The following is a 17,381-nucleotide window of genomic DNA, read 5'->3' as shown; positions in this document are numbered from 1 at the left end:
CATTTTAGTTCATCTCTGAAAGATATGTCATTGATTGATTTTGAGTGCAGCGCGCCTCTTCCTCCACTAGAGGGCTACAAATGTACTAGAACGTAAAAGGCTTAGTTGTCAAATGATGAATGTTTCCGATGGCTCTCCAACTAGTTAGGTAGAACTTTATTGATCCTCAGGAGGTCTATAACTAGTTATAATACTACTAGTTATAATAGTTTATAACTAGTTCAACGCTTCATATTACTTGTTAAAGATCTTTGATTGGTGACCATTTTTCTTTCTTTTATACATCCTTTTAATGTGTATAGAATTATATTTTTATTTGTGCTTTCACATCATATTTTAAATAATAATAAAATATAATATATATATAATGAATTTAAATTAATTTATGGCATGATAAAGCTTTTTTTTCCTTGATGAATTTTTTTTAATTGTAAAATATATGAAATATCAATCTTTTATAAGAAGTGTCGACAAAGAAATTAAATGCAATTAAATGAGTGTCATTTTAATGTTTCCAATCATATTAAAATCTTTACCAGTACTTTTCTTATGGCTTGACAGCGCCGTATAGTCACAGTATATAATGTGGCCTCTGAGGAAATGTAACCGTCTTAGACGAATTAAAGATCAGGAAAAGACAAACGCATGATTCAAGTAAGAGTGACTGGGTTTTTAATATCTTAAAACATCTGTGCAACATTTCTCAAAATGTTACATCACTGCATGACCTGTAATGTCTCGTATTATTTACAAAAAAAATGCTGTGTACATTAAACCAATAAAAAAAAGTCCAAACAATCTTAAAGTAAGGTCTTCTGACATACTATTCCTATCCCACATTAATTCCAAAAGAAAAGAAAAAAAAAATCAAGTGCACATCATACATCACGCAAGTCTATTTAAAAATAAAAGTATATATTAGTGAGAAAATATATACTCAGTTACAAGTTAAAAAAAATACTGACAAACAAAAAAAAAGGGGGAAACATCAGTCTCACCTCGACACACAACCATAAAAAAACGGACTGCACATGTCAAACACAAACTTTTGAACTCTTGACCATTAAAGATATGAATCCGTCACACATGGACGCCGATCACGAGGTCGGCCTCCTGCGTGTCATTGCACAAATAAAACAAAACAACACGGGCAGAATGAACTTTACCAAAAGAGCTCGTGTGTTCCTCACACGCCTGACTCAGCAGGAAGAATCCTGGCCACTTTACAGTAAAACGCTGAGGTTTGTGAAACACTGAAAATGGAAGACAAATTGATCACTCCTTTAACTCAACGTTACATGGAACTTAAATTTGAAAGAAAATAAATATTTATTTGAAAAAAAAACACTGACACCTCTCAAACTGCTGGGGTTCTTGTTGCCACAAAATACAACCTTTGATCATGCACATGACAAGAATATTTAAATAATAAAAACAAGAAAAATACAGTACAAGATCTTTTAAATGTGTGCACATGAGTATTGAACATTTTTTTTAGAAGGTTTATATATTCTTAGTTAAGAGTAGTGTAGCTACCTCGACAACATGTCCAGGTCAGTGAATGTGGTCACTACGTAATAAATTACTACTTCATCAGGAGACTATTTTAGGATGTCGGAAGGATCGCAGTGTTTCTGAAGCCGTCATATTGCACTTGAAGTGATTTCAGGTTGTATCAGGAGGAGCGGCTGTGAGCGCGTCATCCAGACCTCGCACACGTGGATGTTTGAGTCTCGATTCTTCGCACCGTTTCAGAAGTGTGTGGATCTCAAAACTGCATTTCTCCCCAACACAAGACGAGTCAATTCTTATAAATAGCATGGACTTAATGTTTCCTTGAAATCTGTAACAAAAGAGTTCCTCACATCTTAAATAACCAACTTTGTTATGGAGCTTTGTTAAAAAAAAAACAGAAAAAAAACAACACATGTACACATAAGGCTCGAGTTCTTAACTCTTGGTAGTATTATTGCCATCTACTGTATTTGTAAAGCATAAAATAAATATGGAGAACTGTACATCAATAATTTACATAATAAAACGACACACAAAGGCCCCTAAAATGTTACACATGTTTCACCTGCCTGAACTTAGTGTTGCGACAAACTTGAGTTGTGACACGAACGTGGATCACAGAACGAACGAGAACATATTCAGAACAAGCAAATGGCACCTGAGATGTTTGAAGGAAATCTCTGCCCTCGTGACACTTGTGACCGAGTGCATTTCCAGCCGTTTCTCCGAGGCTTACTCGACAAATTATTATTTAACGGATCTCATTCTCGCCTTGAAATGTTCGTGAACAATCTTATTTTTAGCTTTTTTAACGTTATCAACCGATGGAAATGCAACTAAGACACAAATGATGTTTTTAAGGTGAAATTTACATTCAAGAATAGCAGGTCATTATATTTCCCCCATACTTTTTCACATGAATGTCAGTCTAAAAAAGCAACAAAAACATGACGCATGGAGAAGATTATTTCCTAAACACTCTGCTGGTAAAGTTCATTCTGTTCCTACCATACAATATGAACAATGGTGTGAAGGGAGAACTTATATAGTCATGCCTGCTCACTGTTCCCTTAGAAAAATAATAAAATAATAATTATAATGATAAAAAACAGCACATCTTACAATTCGTCATATAAAAGCTTTAGGCTGTATTTCTTATTTATCCTATGCATGCGGTCTTATGCAACCGCACTTCTGAATAAAAATCAAGACATTGGTACACTTCTGTGTTGTTTTTGTACAATAAAAGATAAAATGTGCATTAAGTACGCTTGTACATGACATTTTACAATATTTACATACAATTCTTAATAGCATGAAATATCAGGATTATCTATATACATATTGAAAATGTATCAGAAATATTTGGACTGTCTATTTTTCTTAAATATGTAAGGTAACGCTCATAAGTTTTTTGTTTTTACTAACGTAGATTTGAAAAAAATAGTTAATTCAGTGAGCTGTAGACAAATTGCAACCATGATGAGGTTTTTTTTTTTTTCTTGTTTTTTTTTTTTTTTGTTATAGCTCTACAGTTACAACTGTATCGGTGATTGGATTCTCCAGCACCTTCAGTCACTAAGTCAAGTCGATATCATGGAACAAGAATGTACCACTAGAAGTCCGAGTGTAGCACCTGTGAGAGCTCAGATCGCAACAAAGGCGGAGCGGGCCGAGTCTCTGAAGGCTTTGAGGGCCGACACATTCATTGTTATCTGGAGATCTTCCTCCGTTTGGGTTTCGGGAGCTTCACCTGGCGATCTCTGGACGGCATCTGACGGTGGGAATATTTCGGTTATTGTCATGACATCATTTTGGTCGAGATGCTTCTTACCGTTCCCGACATCTTGTCCAGCTCACTCATGGCCTCGTGGATAGCAGCTTCCAAGTGATTATTTAGTTTCCCCGGCCTGTTGAGCAGCAACCGTGTAAAATAATCAAAAATTGAAAATCAATATTTAATTACATTTTGAAAAAAACAGCAGGATAATCCTTAATCTCAAAAAATGTTTTGATTTTAGACCCTTAACTTATTTAGCTGCGAGTCAGAGAAAGGTTTTTTAACCCAAAAAACAATCACAGATACAGTGTAAACTACTCACATTAAAATATCATATTCAACATGTTTTTATCATAATGCAGGGAACCTCAAGCAGTTATCTGTGTGTGATTTGACCAGAAAGAAATTCCCTATGAATCCATTTATTTGATTCTCTTGTTCCTCTAAAAACATCATAGCCCTGCAATAGAAAAGATGACCAGTTGGTATGGCTCATACTGGTCTCACTTTAAAGAGAACAGTCTAAATAATACATTTTTTTGAACCAAGAAATCTATTGGTTGATTCACAAAAAAACAAACACATGTTTTAAATTTGGCGATTAGATTTTTTTTCTTTATGTGCAGCCTCATTTTAACACATTTAAATACGTTTGTTTAGTGCAGGTTTACTTACTTTAGACCTCTTTTGGCGGCTCGGTCCAGTGCCTCCAGGTCATGAGTTAGCGTTTTTAACTTTTCAGGCTCAACCTAAATGGAGACACAGTTACAGATGCTTGAAAGACAAATACCAGATAACAACAAACAGCTTTCAATCATTTACCCCAGAGGTCATTAAAACCTCACTTATCATCAGAAAGCCTGTGTTAACATCTACCACCTTTATGAGTGACTCAGATATTTATAATGGGAGAAACTCCCTCTAGTGTTCAGTTCATGCCAAACATAAACCAGACAGATATTAATGGTTAAAATAATCTTAATTATTTTTATATTTAAACCGAAAAAACTTGCATTTAGTAGTTTTAAAAAAAACAAAATTATATAATTATATAAGCTTATATATTATAAGCTTTGATGGCACAATTTCAAGGTGAACGACATCCCTGGCTTCCAGAAATACATATGCAATAGTAAATTAATTTAGAAATGGTGTTACAAGAGAAATAAGAAATTACTGACAGTTCAATTAATTACACAATTTGCCAGTTGGGACAAACGACAACAAAGATATTTTAACAAGATCATAGTTCCCTTGTATGTGGTCTATCAAGGATTTTGGATAAGAAAACGACTCACTTTGGCCTGCTCCCGCAGCTGCATAGCCGCGGCCGACACTTGTTCATCCCCGGCCAGCTTGGCGGGCCATGGTGGAAAGCCCTTAAGCTGGCCCCAGACCAGCTCTCCCATGTTAAAGGTCCTTGTTCGGTAGTGGAGCAGCTCTGAGGAGGGAGAATCTGGATGCCGCAAGTCCTCCTCACTGCTTAGACTCTTTGTGTCTGAAGGGCTGGGCGCCATGCCATTGAAGTGGCCATTGTAGTGGCTGTATTCTTTAGCGCTGGCGACGGGTCCTTCCAAGCTTGTGGAGGAACTGGGTGACTGGTCGTCCCCCGTCAGCTCCTGCCGCGAGGGTCCCAGCACCTCACCGTAACCCCGGGTGTTAAAATGTTGGGAGGTTCCGTTGATGTGCGCGCAACGTTCCACAGTCTGCTCTAGGCGCTCTTTGTAGTTTGCTGGAGTCCGACTACAGTTGTTAAATCGATAGTTGTCGTCCAGAAAAGGTTTGCCGTGAGCCATAGCCAGATTATGGTCATTGGAACCATCGGAAGGGCATGTTGGGGCAGGGGCCAGGTTTCCAGGTCTCTCCATACAGGGACTACTTCTTACTTGGGTGGAACACTCAAGGATCTCTTCACCAACCCAGGCACTGCTGTTACTTTGAGAGTCGAATCCTGATGCGCAATTAGTCTCCGCATCCCACTGGGCCCTGGGAGTGCCTCGGCCCGGGGAGCGGAAGAAGTCATTGACCTCTAGGCCATCCGGGGTCGTCTTCCCTGGATCCATGTTCTTCTGAATACCTCCTGGCCTCGTCTGTCGTGCTCTGGCCTGTGGGGGCAACGCCTCCACTTCCTGGTGCCCGTGCAAAACAGCATTGACCGTTTGAGGGGCGTTAACGGGTTCACCTATGGAGGCAGTGAAGGCACTCATGGCGCTGAGCGCAGGCACTGGGCTGGCCTGTGTGGTTCCACTCACGGTGGTAGTGATGGTAACATGCATTCCTTTGCTGGCTGCATCAACCACCGCTCTGTAGATGGCGTCTACAGACTCCGGGCCTCTGCCGGGGCCTCGATCAGAACCAGGCGTACCTGCTCGGAGGCCGTCATTCTGCAGCGGATGCCCATCCCCGTACTGAGAATGTGGCATCATCCCCTGCTTTGAACACATCATCGGATTTTGATCAGAATCCAGTCCTACTATACAAGCCACACAGCACATTTTACACTGGACCAACCTGGTAGTTCTGATATAGGCATGCCATTGAGGCGGAGTTGCTTTTGTTGCCGTCCGTGGGGTACGGGGGGTTGTCCGGGAAGTGCTGTTGGCTCTGGTAACCACCGTGGAAGGCCACTCCCTGCTGCATGCCCTGGAGGATCTGCTGCTGGTACATCTGACCTCCAGCTGCATTGGCGTGAGACTGCACACTGCTCAGGCTGTTACCATGTGACGATGGATTTCCTGAGGAGAGAAGAGGAGAGACGAGGTTGACTACATTTCTATGAAACGATATAGAGCATAACGTACTAAATGAAAATCAAACCCTTACATCACTTTGACTCATATTTAAATATTAAACCGGTCAACAGTCTAGAATCTCTATTACCAATTCATTTAGCATCAAAACTTTTCCTCGATTTTCTGTTCATGTGAAGAGCTGTATATTCTCAACAAAAGGATGAAAGCAGCAAATAGTTCTGCATTCATAGGTCAAACTGATAACCAGCAGTTGTGTATCCTGAGCAAACCAAAGCACGAGGCATATAAGGACAAAATAGAAATGAACCCCACAGACGTATCAATGAATCAAGGGAAAAGCTTGAAGCGACGTTATGCAGACAAAGCCGAGGCCTTATGCAGAGTCTCTGCATCCCAGCGCAGTGTGTATGTGGGTGTGTGGACGGGTTGTGACTGGAGCAGCTGGTGCGATGCGACGTAGCTGAAGGGCAGCTGTGTGTGTTCTCCATTTTTTTTCTCTCTTCTTTTCTTTCTTTTTCCCCCCACTCTCTCCTCTCAAACACAGAGAGCCGACTACGCCGGCCCCTCCCCCCCCTGCTCCCCTCATCCTCCACAACCGCTATGATATAGTGACGGCTGTTGCCGAGGGAGGTTGCCATAGGAACCAAGTGATGATTGGTGGTGCTGTCCGCTGCCAGGAAGCTTGTTGGGGGAGCAGGCTGGGTGGACGAGGGGGTTAAGAGTGTCGCTGGTGTGATTCAGCTTTCTCAGGAAAAAAAACAGGTAGGGGAGGGAGGGTCAGCTGGGTAACAGGGAGGCTGAGGGGGTTACAATCGACTTTGGGGCATTTGCTGGTCAGTAGAAGGCTGCAAAAATTAGGGGGTTACAGATTTCAGATAGGTAGATATGACTTTATTAACCCCTTAGGGTCCTCGGGGATATTATCATATAGTTTTAGGAAATATTTAATCATTAATAAAGCTTTATGTGTCCGTACATTTTCTCATGTAAGGTGTAGGTTTTTGTAAACATGAGTCATCTTTGAGGATCTTAGAAGTGTGACAAGAAATCAACCTGACAACAAAACCAGCCAAGATGCCATAGTCAAAGACTGCATAACCATCTAGTGAAGCCCTATATGTTTTAATTTGATCCTGTGAACATAACGACATTAACCAATGGAAACGATTCATCAGAGGCTTAATGCTACTCTTTTGAATGGCTCAGATGCAGAACATTAAGTGTATTAAAGTATTATATTATTATTTAGAATACCTTCTCAGCATTTAAACTTATTTAGCTAGTTACATCATTTCAAACTCAAATATATTGAGAACAAAACAGTGTAGTTTTGGTAGTTAACCGTCTATATCAATAAAAACATCAATCGATTACAAAATGAAGATTTTTTTTCGTGAAAGTCTTATAGCGGGTCATAAGTAAAAGTAACTGATGTTCTCTTTGTTCCCTTATATTAACGTGCTTCAGCTGCCTAATCAAAAACAAAATGATATAAATAAAAGGAATATAAGATAACATAAGGTAACTGACAAATTCAATCCATCTCCCCTCCTGCTTCTTCACTAATTGTCAAGAAACCCATTTAACTCGAGTAAATGCCAAATCTGTTGGAAAAAAAAAGCTAAAGCATTATTGAATTAAGCGTCTCCATGGTGATGACATTACATAGCAGTTGGATTCCTCAAGTAACACAGGTGCACACTGTATTAGGCCTAATGTACAATTCAACCTTGCTGAAGTCTCTTTATAGACTAATAATTTACTAATAAACAAGTGTATGTCAGTAATATGTCAGTAAGTAACGGCTATTTCTAGAGCGCCTTTCTAGACCAGGGCCCTAAAGCGCTTAAAAATCACAAACAATACAAATAAGAATGTCTTAAGATGTTTCTTGAAGGAGTCAGTAGACTCCATCAAGTGCAGAGGGAGAGGAAGATCGTTCCAAAGCTGGAAGGATTTCTCTCCTCTGGTCCTGAAGTGTGTGCGTTGAACCATCAGTAGATTCTGATACACAGACCTCAGAGCCCGAGCTGGGGTGTAAGGCAGGATCAGATCACTGATGTAAGGAAGAGCCTGACCAATAGAATTGAATAAATTGCTCTGAAAGTAAGAACCAGAATTTTTAAAATTGATCCTGAAAGAAACTGGCAGCCAGTAAAGAGTTTTAAGGATCATAGAAATGCGAGTTCTTCTACTAGAGCAGGTCAGAATTCTTGCTGCAGAGTTCTGAATCAAGTTCAGGTGAGACAGCTCCTTCTTGTTTAGACACGAAAATAAACTGTTACAATAGTCTAAACAAGAAGACACAAACGCATGGATTACAAGCTCCAGATCGTGTTGTGACATAATTTTCCAATACAACACCAGCACAAGTTTTTCAGGCTCAGTTTGACGGACTGGCCCAAGTCACCCAAGTACTGACTCAACCCTGGAGCAATAACCAGAGTTTCAGTTTTGTCCACATTTAGCTGCAAAGGGTTTTCACTCAGCCATTGTTTGATTTTTAGCAAACAATTGACTAAGCTGTTCAGCCTCTGGGGCTCAGTTGGATCAAATGAGCGGTAGAGTTGGATGTCATCAGCAAGGGTCTCCACAAAAGTTTGTAGGTGGAATTGTATTTTTACCTAAAAATAAGACATCATTGTTGAGTTCCAATAAAAACTTTGCTGAGGTCAATTAGGTACTTCATAATCCAAAATGTCTAATGTGAAAAACTATTTAGTGGAGGTACAATTAAGAAGCTCAAAACCTTTCAATTTAGGACATGGTCACGGTCATTTAGGTCATGATGCTCTACTACTTTAGGGCTCTCTTGTGAATTGTAACGAGAAACCATGGTGAAACCATAGAAGAAACCAACAAGCAGTTTTCACCTTTAAAACAGTTATGACAATTTTAAATGATAACTCTAAAGTCATCAAGTATTGAACGTGAGAGGCCTGAAACTTGAGCGAGCTCAGATAGGTAGGCGGACATTTGCCCCTTTGGTTAATATGAGGACATTTCATAGTTTCTTTTTTTTAAATCTTAATTTCAATTGCAACAGTAATGACCACCAAAAGTAATAGCCTACTGCTCACTAACGACACATTACGAATGCCATGTATAGGCAACCTCAGGCCATATTAATACCTTACAATGCATCTACAGGGAAAAATAAACCCGTTCATCAGAATATTGTTATATGCCTTGGGCTTGGATGACCAAGCAGAATCTCGTTTAGCATAGCAGACACAAGGTCATTCAAAAATCTGTCCATTTCTTAATGGGAGTGGGGAATATACAAAACCAGATTTAATTTAACCCAACTATAAATAAAACATGGACAAATATCTAGGTGAAGAAGCCGACGACAGAAATAGGACATATGTTTAAAACATACATTTACATTAATTTTTAATTAAAAAAGAAAATTTGAAATAAATATACCAAATCACATTTCGAATCATGGTTGATTCTGAATCTTTTTTAAACTGGAATAAGAATCAAAGTCACACAGGACCTGTAGAGGTTGCAAAGACAAACATGCGTATGATCTAAAGTTTACTCTGAATTATTATAATAATAATAATCCCATAATGACTGTGGTAACAAAATGCTTAGCATCAAATAATACAAAAAAAAAAAAAATTACCCATATACATGTCTGATTTGTGGAAAACACAATGATATTCATGAAGTGGAAATAATAATTTAATGTCTTACCTTGGTCAGACACACTTTGCGTACCGCTCCCATCTGCAGCTCCGTGAGGGATGACCACCATATTTGCCCTTGTACCTCCATGATGCAGATTTTGTTGTAAGGGTTGGGGCACGGAATGGGACAGTTGTAGAGGAGTAGTGTTATGGCGTCCAAGTGGCAAGCCATCAGGGCCTAGTGACCCCCCACCAGGCCCAACAGACCCACAGTTACCCATGGGAACTGCTTGACTCTGGGCCCTCATATCTGAGAATATTCCCGCACGAGAGACTTGGTGACCAACAGAGATGTCCATATTTTGGCAGTGTTGTAATGCGTCTGTGGGTGCACGGAGCCTCTGTTGAGCAAGATGGTTTTGTTGCACAATACCAGGGACCATTGATGTGTTATCATTGTAGTGCAGCTGAGCAGGTCCTTGAGAACCATGGCCCAGGCCTGGGTTGAGACCTGTGCGATTCCCTGCCATATTGTGGGAGCTTTGACAGCTCATAGATTGGAGTAACTGGGCCATAGACGCGTTTGGAGGAAGAGCCCCCATACGACCGACTTTTCTTAACTGCTCAGTGGCAGTGGGAGCATGTATGGGTTGTCCTACCATGTTTGATTTGTTAAGTAGGCTATAGGCCATGTTGTTGCTGATTTCATTGTTTACTGAAGTACTTCCTGATGAATGCTTGCGTTTACGCATGGGGTCCCTCTGCTGAGCCATCAACTTGTCTCTTAGTGCCGCACGGCCGCTCTGCCCTTCAGGAGTGTTGAGCAACAAGTTGGAGTTTGGTGGGAGCATTGGATTTAAAGTGCTGTGTCCCTCCAGACTGCGAGGGCCACTCATATTACAAGGATGACCACCACCTACCGCATTGGATACACCACTACTAGCCAACCCGACAGGGCCATTACTAGCAGCACCAAGTTTGTTTTGATTTGCTAGCTGTGCTTTGGCTGCCGCTGACAGGAGACTGCTAGCGGGAAAGGAAACAGCATTTTGTGGGTTAAGGATCTGGTTGAGAGGCATTCCCAGTAGACCTGGGTGACCCTTTTGGGAAGCGCTGGGGGTGGCTAATGTGGAAGAGGCAGAGGTTGGCGAGTACATAGGATTGCTGTGCTGCTGGTTGCCAATTGAGTTTCCAACCCCAGACAGAAGATGCGAGTCTTTGAATTGTTGAAGAGTGTCTGCTTTGCTTGTGGAGGGACTGGAGGGCATTGCTGGCCTGGGGGAACCCATTGTTGACCTAGGGGACCGTGGAGGTACTTTAATAGTGCTACACTGGGCTTGATGTCCAGAGGGCATGACGAAGTTTCCATGATCGGAAGAGGTGGAGGAGGACCGTGAACGATGAGGTGAAGCCTCCATCCTTCCAATGGTGGGCCCTGCCATGTGGACAGGGGATGTTACAGGGGAAGGAGACATAGAAGACATAAGTCCACCCTGTTGGGTCCTTTGAACATGACCTCCATGACCCACAGGACCAGGTTTTGAAGTGGGTAAAGGTAAGTTGCTTGGCAAAGGGACAATGACTGGAGGGGGTACGTTTACATTCATCATTTGTACCTGAGAGTGGATGTTAGGCTGGAAGTTGGAGGAGATTGGGGCATTGTTTTGTGCCTGGCTTACAGGCTTGCTGGGAATGGGGTCTAAAATGCCTAATGGGTCTTTTTCTGATGTTAACTGCCTTTTTTGTAGTGCACAGGAGACTTGTGATGGTGGAGGGGGTGGTACAGGATGAACTACTGGTGGCGTTTTATGGTGAAATGCTGTCCGTGACATATCCATACCTGGGGGAAAGTTTACACGCGACATGTTCATGACAGGGCTTTTGGCAGTGGAGGTAGGGGATAGGGGCGTACTAGTCCTTCCAGACATGGCGCATGATGACTGGCCATGGGGAGAGCCATGGAGCATCATGCTAGGGGGAGAAAGCGGTGTCCTTAAATTTCCATGAATTGACGCTGAACCAGGACTGCCAGCTCCTGGAAACCCGCATGCATTGGTTCTTGTAAAGCCATCCGGGCTTCCCAAAGTGTCCGCACTGGGTGACTGTGGAGGAGGCGGGCTTAGCATACTACCGTAGCCTGCCCGATAAGGGGATTTGGGGCAGGGCTCCCCTCCTACCAGCCTTTGTGGTCTTGAATACCCATGGTAGTGTTCAGGCTGGTGGGCTCCACTTACATCAGGATACATCCTCGACTGCTGCTGTTGTCCAACCATTAACTTGAAAGGATTTTTACAGTCAGAGCCAGCAGTTGCTGTGCCATCTGGGGGTTTAGTCCTTATTGAACGCTGTGTTGTGGGATGTGCTGCCACCACTGCTGACGTACCTAAAGGTGATGAAAGTGCTATTAATTAAATGTAAAGTACTGTGTCAGTGAAAGAGAAACAGCATTGCGGTTTAATCCCAGTTAAAATACTAAAAATGTCACAAGGTTTCTGGGTTAGCTGTATAATTGAACAACTAGCCATACCTCCCCCTGGACCCGTAAGAAGAGGAGGGTGAGTTTCCATACTCTTATGTAATGTAGCCACAGCCAGGAGCTTTCTCTTGTGAATACAGAGTTTGGTCACGTCTTCATCTGCTTTCACATCCTCCGCTGTTCTCTGCTTCACGGTTGCCCCAGGGTCGAAGTTAAAAACCTGAGTGGCAAAAAGCAATCTGTGATCCAACAATTGGGGGCATAACTTTTCACAGTGGGTACAATTCAAAAAGAAGTATTTCAAAGAACAAATATGACCACATGAAAATATCAATATATACACATTTATAAATAAGATTAATACCTTGTGAAGGATGAGTGGGCACTCCAGACCACACTTACAGGTTCCATCTGTGAGAAGGTAGCTCTTTACCTGCTCCAAACTGGTCAGCACTGAACCACTGGGACTGGACACACAAACACATTAATCATTAAACTATTGTTTTATCATTATTTTTAGAAGACAAGATATGGTTGATTAAATGCCAACCTTTATATTTGTCAAAGACTAACGTAAATATTACAAAACACAAGATTTCTTAAAGAGTTAGTTCACTCAAAATTCAAACTTCACGTATTTTCTACTCGCCCTCATGTTGATTAAGGGTTGGGATTATTCGAGTAATCCATTCCTTTAAAGAGTTATAGGCAAAAAAATGTATATCCATAAATGAAGCAACAGAGAGCGCAGGGCCGAACTTCCTTCAAAAATACGCTTACAAACATCCATATGCCTCCATACTGTTTGTCTGTAATGACCATCTTGTATTGAAGCCTCAATTAAATGAATTGATTGAGGAAAAAATTAAATAAAGGCTTTAAACCGGAAGTACCCGAAAGTAAATATCGAAACCAGAGTGTACACAGTCAATGTGTGATATTAACCAAAGTCCTTCCGGTTTATACGGCGTGCTACTGTTTACATGTCTGCCACATACAATTGTAAAATATAGACATTTTTTTCAGATCAATTCATCAATTCAAGATGGAGATTACAGACGAACAGTATGGAGGCATATGGATGTTTTTAAGCGTATTTTTTGGAGAAAGTTCGTCCCTGGTTGCTCAGTTGCTTGATTAAAATGAATGTGCATTTTTGTCCATAACTTCCGTAAAAAGGAACAGAATATTCTAAAAAATAATCAACCTTAGTAGACGTGAGGGTGAATATCTTTAGCATTAGGGAATCGTTTAATCTGGATAAAACAATCTGTATGAATCACAGAGGTTTATCAATGCATAGCCGAACAACCACAACAGCAACACTGTGTATGGTTTGCTCTAAACATTATACAGCCTGAAAGTATAACACATACATTTAAATGTACTCTAAAATGTAGTCCACCGAACTCAAAAGCCTTGTTATTCATTGACAATATACTATAGGTTCAAATCAGCACTCCAAGATAAAATAAATAATATTAAGATCAAAACGTACCTTATGTATACGACCCCTCCACCATGTTCCCCCTTGCGTTGCCATCCAATGGGGACCTGGACAGGTAGAGCCTGCCTTTCATCCCCTGCTTCACAGTCTTTTCCTCCATTCATCGCTCCACTGGTTTAATGCTCAACACCACAGAGGGATAAATATCAAGCATCAACCAGCGGTTCTCTGATGCACGCCATGCTTGTCTTTCAATGCCGTGACTAAGGTGGGAGAATGAAGGATCTGGGTTGGGCTGCGGGGTTGTACTCTCAAGTTGTAGTCTCAATTCGAGCCGCTAAAATTGTGGGTGGTCGGGTAGGGTGAGGCAAGCTCACGGGAGACCCTACCCATTTAGCTGCTTCATATCTAGAGTGCTGAGGAGCACATGGAGTTCCATTACTGCATCTTCTCCTTCAGGGCCATTTTCCTCAGATTTCTTTTCCTCAGAAGATCTTCGTCTGTGTGTTCTAGACAAATTCAATCAGTGGAACAAGTTAGGCTCCATCAACATGTTGGATCCCAAGGGCAGGTGTGTAGTATTATTCCCATGGTTCCTGTTTGAGATCAAATTAAAATACATGACAAAAATTAGTCATTGGGGAGAAGATATTACTAAATACTGTAAATACAAATTGATCAAGAAAGAAACAAAGTGTGATATATGAAAACTTATATATACACTTAACATATACCATGAATTTGATAGAGGAACCTTTATCAACTAGACTTCAAAGCAATAACAGGGAACATTGATCAAAACAAAACAGCAAATTGGCAACAGTTTTCCTTATGTATACAATATAAGTCTCTGTACTCAAAGTACTGTCTCATAATAGTGGGCGTTTTAAGACTGTGACAGATTGAGTCAAAGACTTGCAGTGGAATGCCTTTTTTATTTTTTTTAACTTTTATTATTAACAGAAATGTATCTGGTTTTATTTTCAGCCCACATTGCCCATCCCTTCCAAACAAGTAGTTTTGAAATTAAAAAATACATTTATATAAAATGATTTCTCCAATACTGTTGCGCATCTCTGAAACAAATTAAGAATATATATCACACAACGTATATCTGGATTCTTTTCATAGTAAAAACAGTTTCAGCAACAACATTTGTCTTTTGCGTCTCCCTACAAACCTAATTTTACTGGTTAACCGTGGGTCAGATACACCATATCAAGGATGAGAATAGGAGGCTTGGGAACACCCAGTATCACCCAAGCATAGTGTGATGCATAGAATTGTTGCAGTTTATGAATGTCTTTAATAAACTCATAATTTAGCAAAACCTGTGGTGGATGGAGTAAATGCATTTTTTAACTATATTTTAAATTACACAACATTATTTATTTCTGGGTGTTTCATTTCTCTTGCTGCTGTTAAACCGAATTTCCCCTCGCGGGACTAATAAAGGTTTTCTGATTCTGATTCTGAAATTAGTTTTAATTTTATATTAAACTAATGTTTAATCTTCTGGTAAAGGACTTACGGTACAGATAACTAATGCCGACATAAAAACTTGGATGTAACAGACTTCGTTTTCAATAAATTGTGAAAAACTAGGCACATACCCCCGTGTAAAGGTAAATACATATTAAACGTCAAGTACATACAAAGTGCGCCACGTGACCTGCAGGGAAACGTAAATGTGTATGAAGTTTTTAGTAAAATCAGCCTTAAAAGGTAAGATATTCAATCCTATGTTATGTTCTTGTGACTGAGCAAGAAAAAAAATGTGGTGCATTATACCAAGCAATTGAATTGTTGACGTGTTTCACTGAACAGCTCACATGAATAGAAAAAGAAACAGCATCCAGTGACATTATTTTGATCATCTTACTTCTTTTCAACTTTTAATCAGAACATATTACATTTTAAACGACATCATTGGATGTTTGAAAATGACATACAAGTACTACTTGTGGTGTACTCTCCAATATCATGATGACATAACAAAACAGACAAACATATGGCATGACATTGAAAGTACAACTTTTTTTCCCCCCAGACGTGACTTTTAACGCAAACAAGCAGAACGTGTGTGGTTTGAGGTGACCCTCAAATGAAGGCAGACATCCTACTACAACACATTTACCATCCAAGTCACACTAATAGCAAAATATCTGGTCTACTATACACAAGATGGTTTGACACACTGCAGTTATTTGACAATAAATGGTCAACAGACGGTGACAGACGCAGCTTGTGTGTATACACTGTAAAGGTAGTTAACCAGGTGAACGTTACCCTCTCGGTTTTGTTTTAAACGCGTAACTCTTTTGCGTTTTAACCCAAAAAAAATGATTACACTGTGCTCTAAACCCTTCTAATGTGAATTATAGATGGTCCGAGGTTTGACTCGGAGTAAACCGACGCTGTTTTTAACCCCAGTGCGAAGCATCTGAACTAAGGTTAGCATACCAAGCGTCAGCTGTCCAGCTACGATCCAGTTAGCTACAGAGCTAGCTTGTTGTAACGAAATTACATCAGAAGGCTGGCGGAAGATTTAGATCCGATACGAACACCGTAAACGTCGTTGGATACGCAGTGAATCCGCGGTACAAACCGCTATATTTAAAGATCGAAAAAGCACCCCTGCCCTCGTCAAATTTCGAACCAAAAGGGGGGCAGGCAAGGCCAGGGCCAGGCCGTGCTAACTGAGTGTAGCATTGCAAGCTAAGCTAGCCCGTTGCGTTTGCAGAGAAGAGGAGAGAAGCTTTTTCTGGCTTGTCTGCGTCAAATCACGAGATAAACTCTCCGTTTGAACCTCCGGCACGCACGCCCGTGCTGTAGCGGTGGCGCTGACCCAAGCCGGCATTTTTTAAGAGCTAAAGAATGGTGATAATGGAGAAAAGAAGAAGCCTACCCATTAGTTCTCTGCCTTGCTGCTTCTTCTACACTGGGATATTGGAAATGATGGAGAGCCACAAGGCGCATGCGCCGCACTAGCAGCCAGCAGATGGGAGAGGTGATGAACTCCCTTCATTGAGCCCGGAGATGGGGATACAATGATAGGGCCATTCAAAACAAACATGATGGACATATCCCTTTCTTTCTTTATTTCTTACCTGAACCAAAAAAATAAATTAAATTCCTTTTTTTATTTTTATATTAATAGTAATAATAATAAACATCATATTTATTTTAGCGTTTTTTTAGGGACACACAAAGACGCTTTATATTAAGAATAATAAACTTTGAATAATTTGCATTTAATAAGCAATTTTGATAACAGAAGGACAGGGAGGACTATTAAGAGAAGGCAATTTTGAACAGTTGAGTTTTAAAGTGATTCGAAAGTCTGGAGTGAGTCAGAGTTCCTGATGGGTTGAGGGAGTGAGTTCCTCCAGGTTTTTTTGTATTTGTCAGTTCAAATGGTTTAATAGGTTCAGTTTTATTTACGATAACATGGTAACAAAAAAAAAGAAGAACCAATCCAGGTGGGAAGCTTTTTAAATTAGTTTATTGCTACTTTTGAAACTTTTTGAAATAAAGGGTATATTATTTATGTAGTTGTCAATTGATTGCATTTAATTCAGGTTTGCAATCACTTGTTCACCAGCAATTTTAGTTACAGCTTAAAGTAAATAAGTAAGTAAGTAATTCTTATTTGTAGTGCGCTTTTCCAGACCAGGGTCACAAAGCGCTTAAACAATCAAAACAATATTCAATAAAGTATATACTTTAAAGGTCAAGATAAAACTGATAACACAACAGGAGTTCCAGAAAA

At 40.4% G+C, this 17,381-nt stretch overlaps 1 protein-coding gene across 1 annotated transcript; it reads right to left on the bottom strand.

Moving 5' to 3' along the window:
* Nucleotides 1–649: 649 nt before the first annotated feature.
* mbd5 (methyl-CpG binding domain protein 5) lies at nt 650–16,678 on the bottom strand. The gene is made up of 10 exons (XM_087791607.1): nt 16,518–16,678; nt 13,661–14,205; nt 12,527–12,629; nt 12,214–12,382; nt 9,754–12,069; nt 5,807–6,030; nt 4,594–5,727; nt 3,971–4,044; nt 3,350–3,425; nt 650–3,289 (listed from the first exon to the last, which is right to left on the bottom strand). The coding sequence occupies exons 2-10, from the start codon at nt 13,771–13,773 to the stop codon at nt 3,227–3,229; spliced, it is 4,272 nt and encodes a 1,423-aa protein (XP_087647733.1). The 5' UTR covers nt 13,774–14,205; nt 16,518–16,678; the 3' UTR covers nt 650–3,226.
* Nucleotides 16,679–17,381: the final 703 nt, after the last annotated feature.

The sequence above is a fragment of the Callionymus lyra genome, chromosome 5 (genome assembly GCF_982586985.1).
Source record: "Callionymus lyra chromosome 5, fCalLyr1.hap1.1, whole genome shotgun sequence".
In the NCBI taxonomy this organism is placed as follows: Eukaryota; Metazoa; Chordata; class Actinopteri; order Syngnathiformes; family Callionymidae; genus Callionymus; species Callionymus lyra.
The sequence above is the reverse complement of the archived record's forward strand: the minus strand, read 5'-3'. Positions and strand labels throughout refer to the sequence as shown.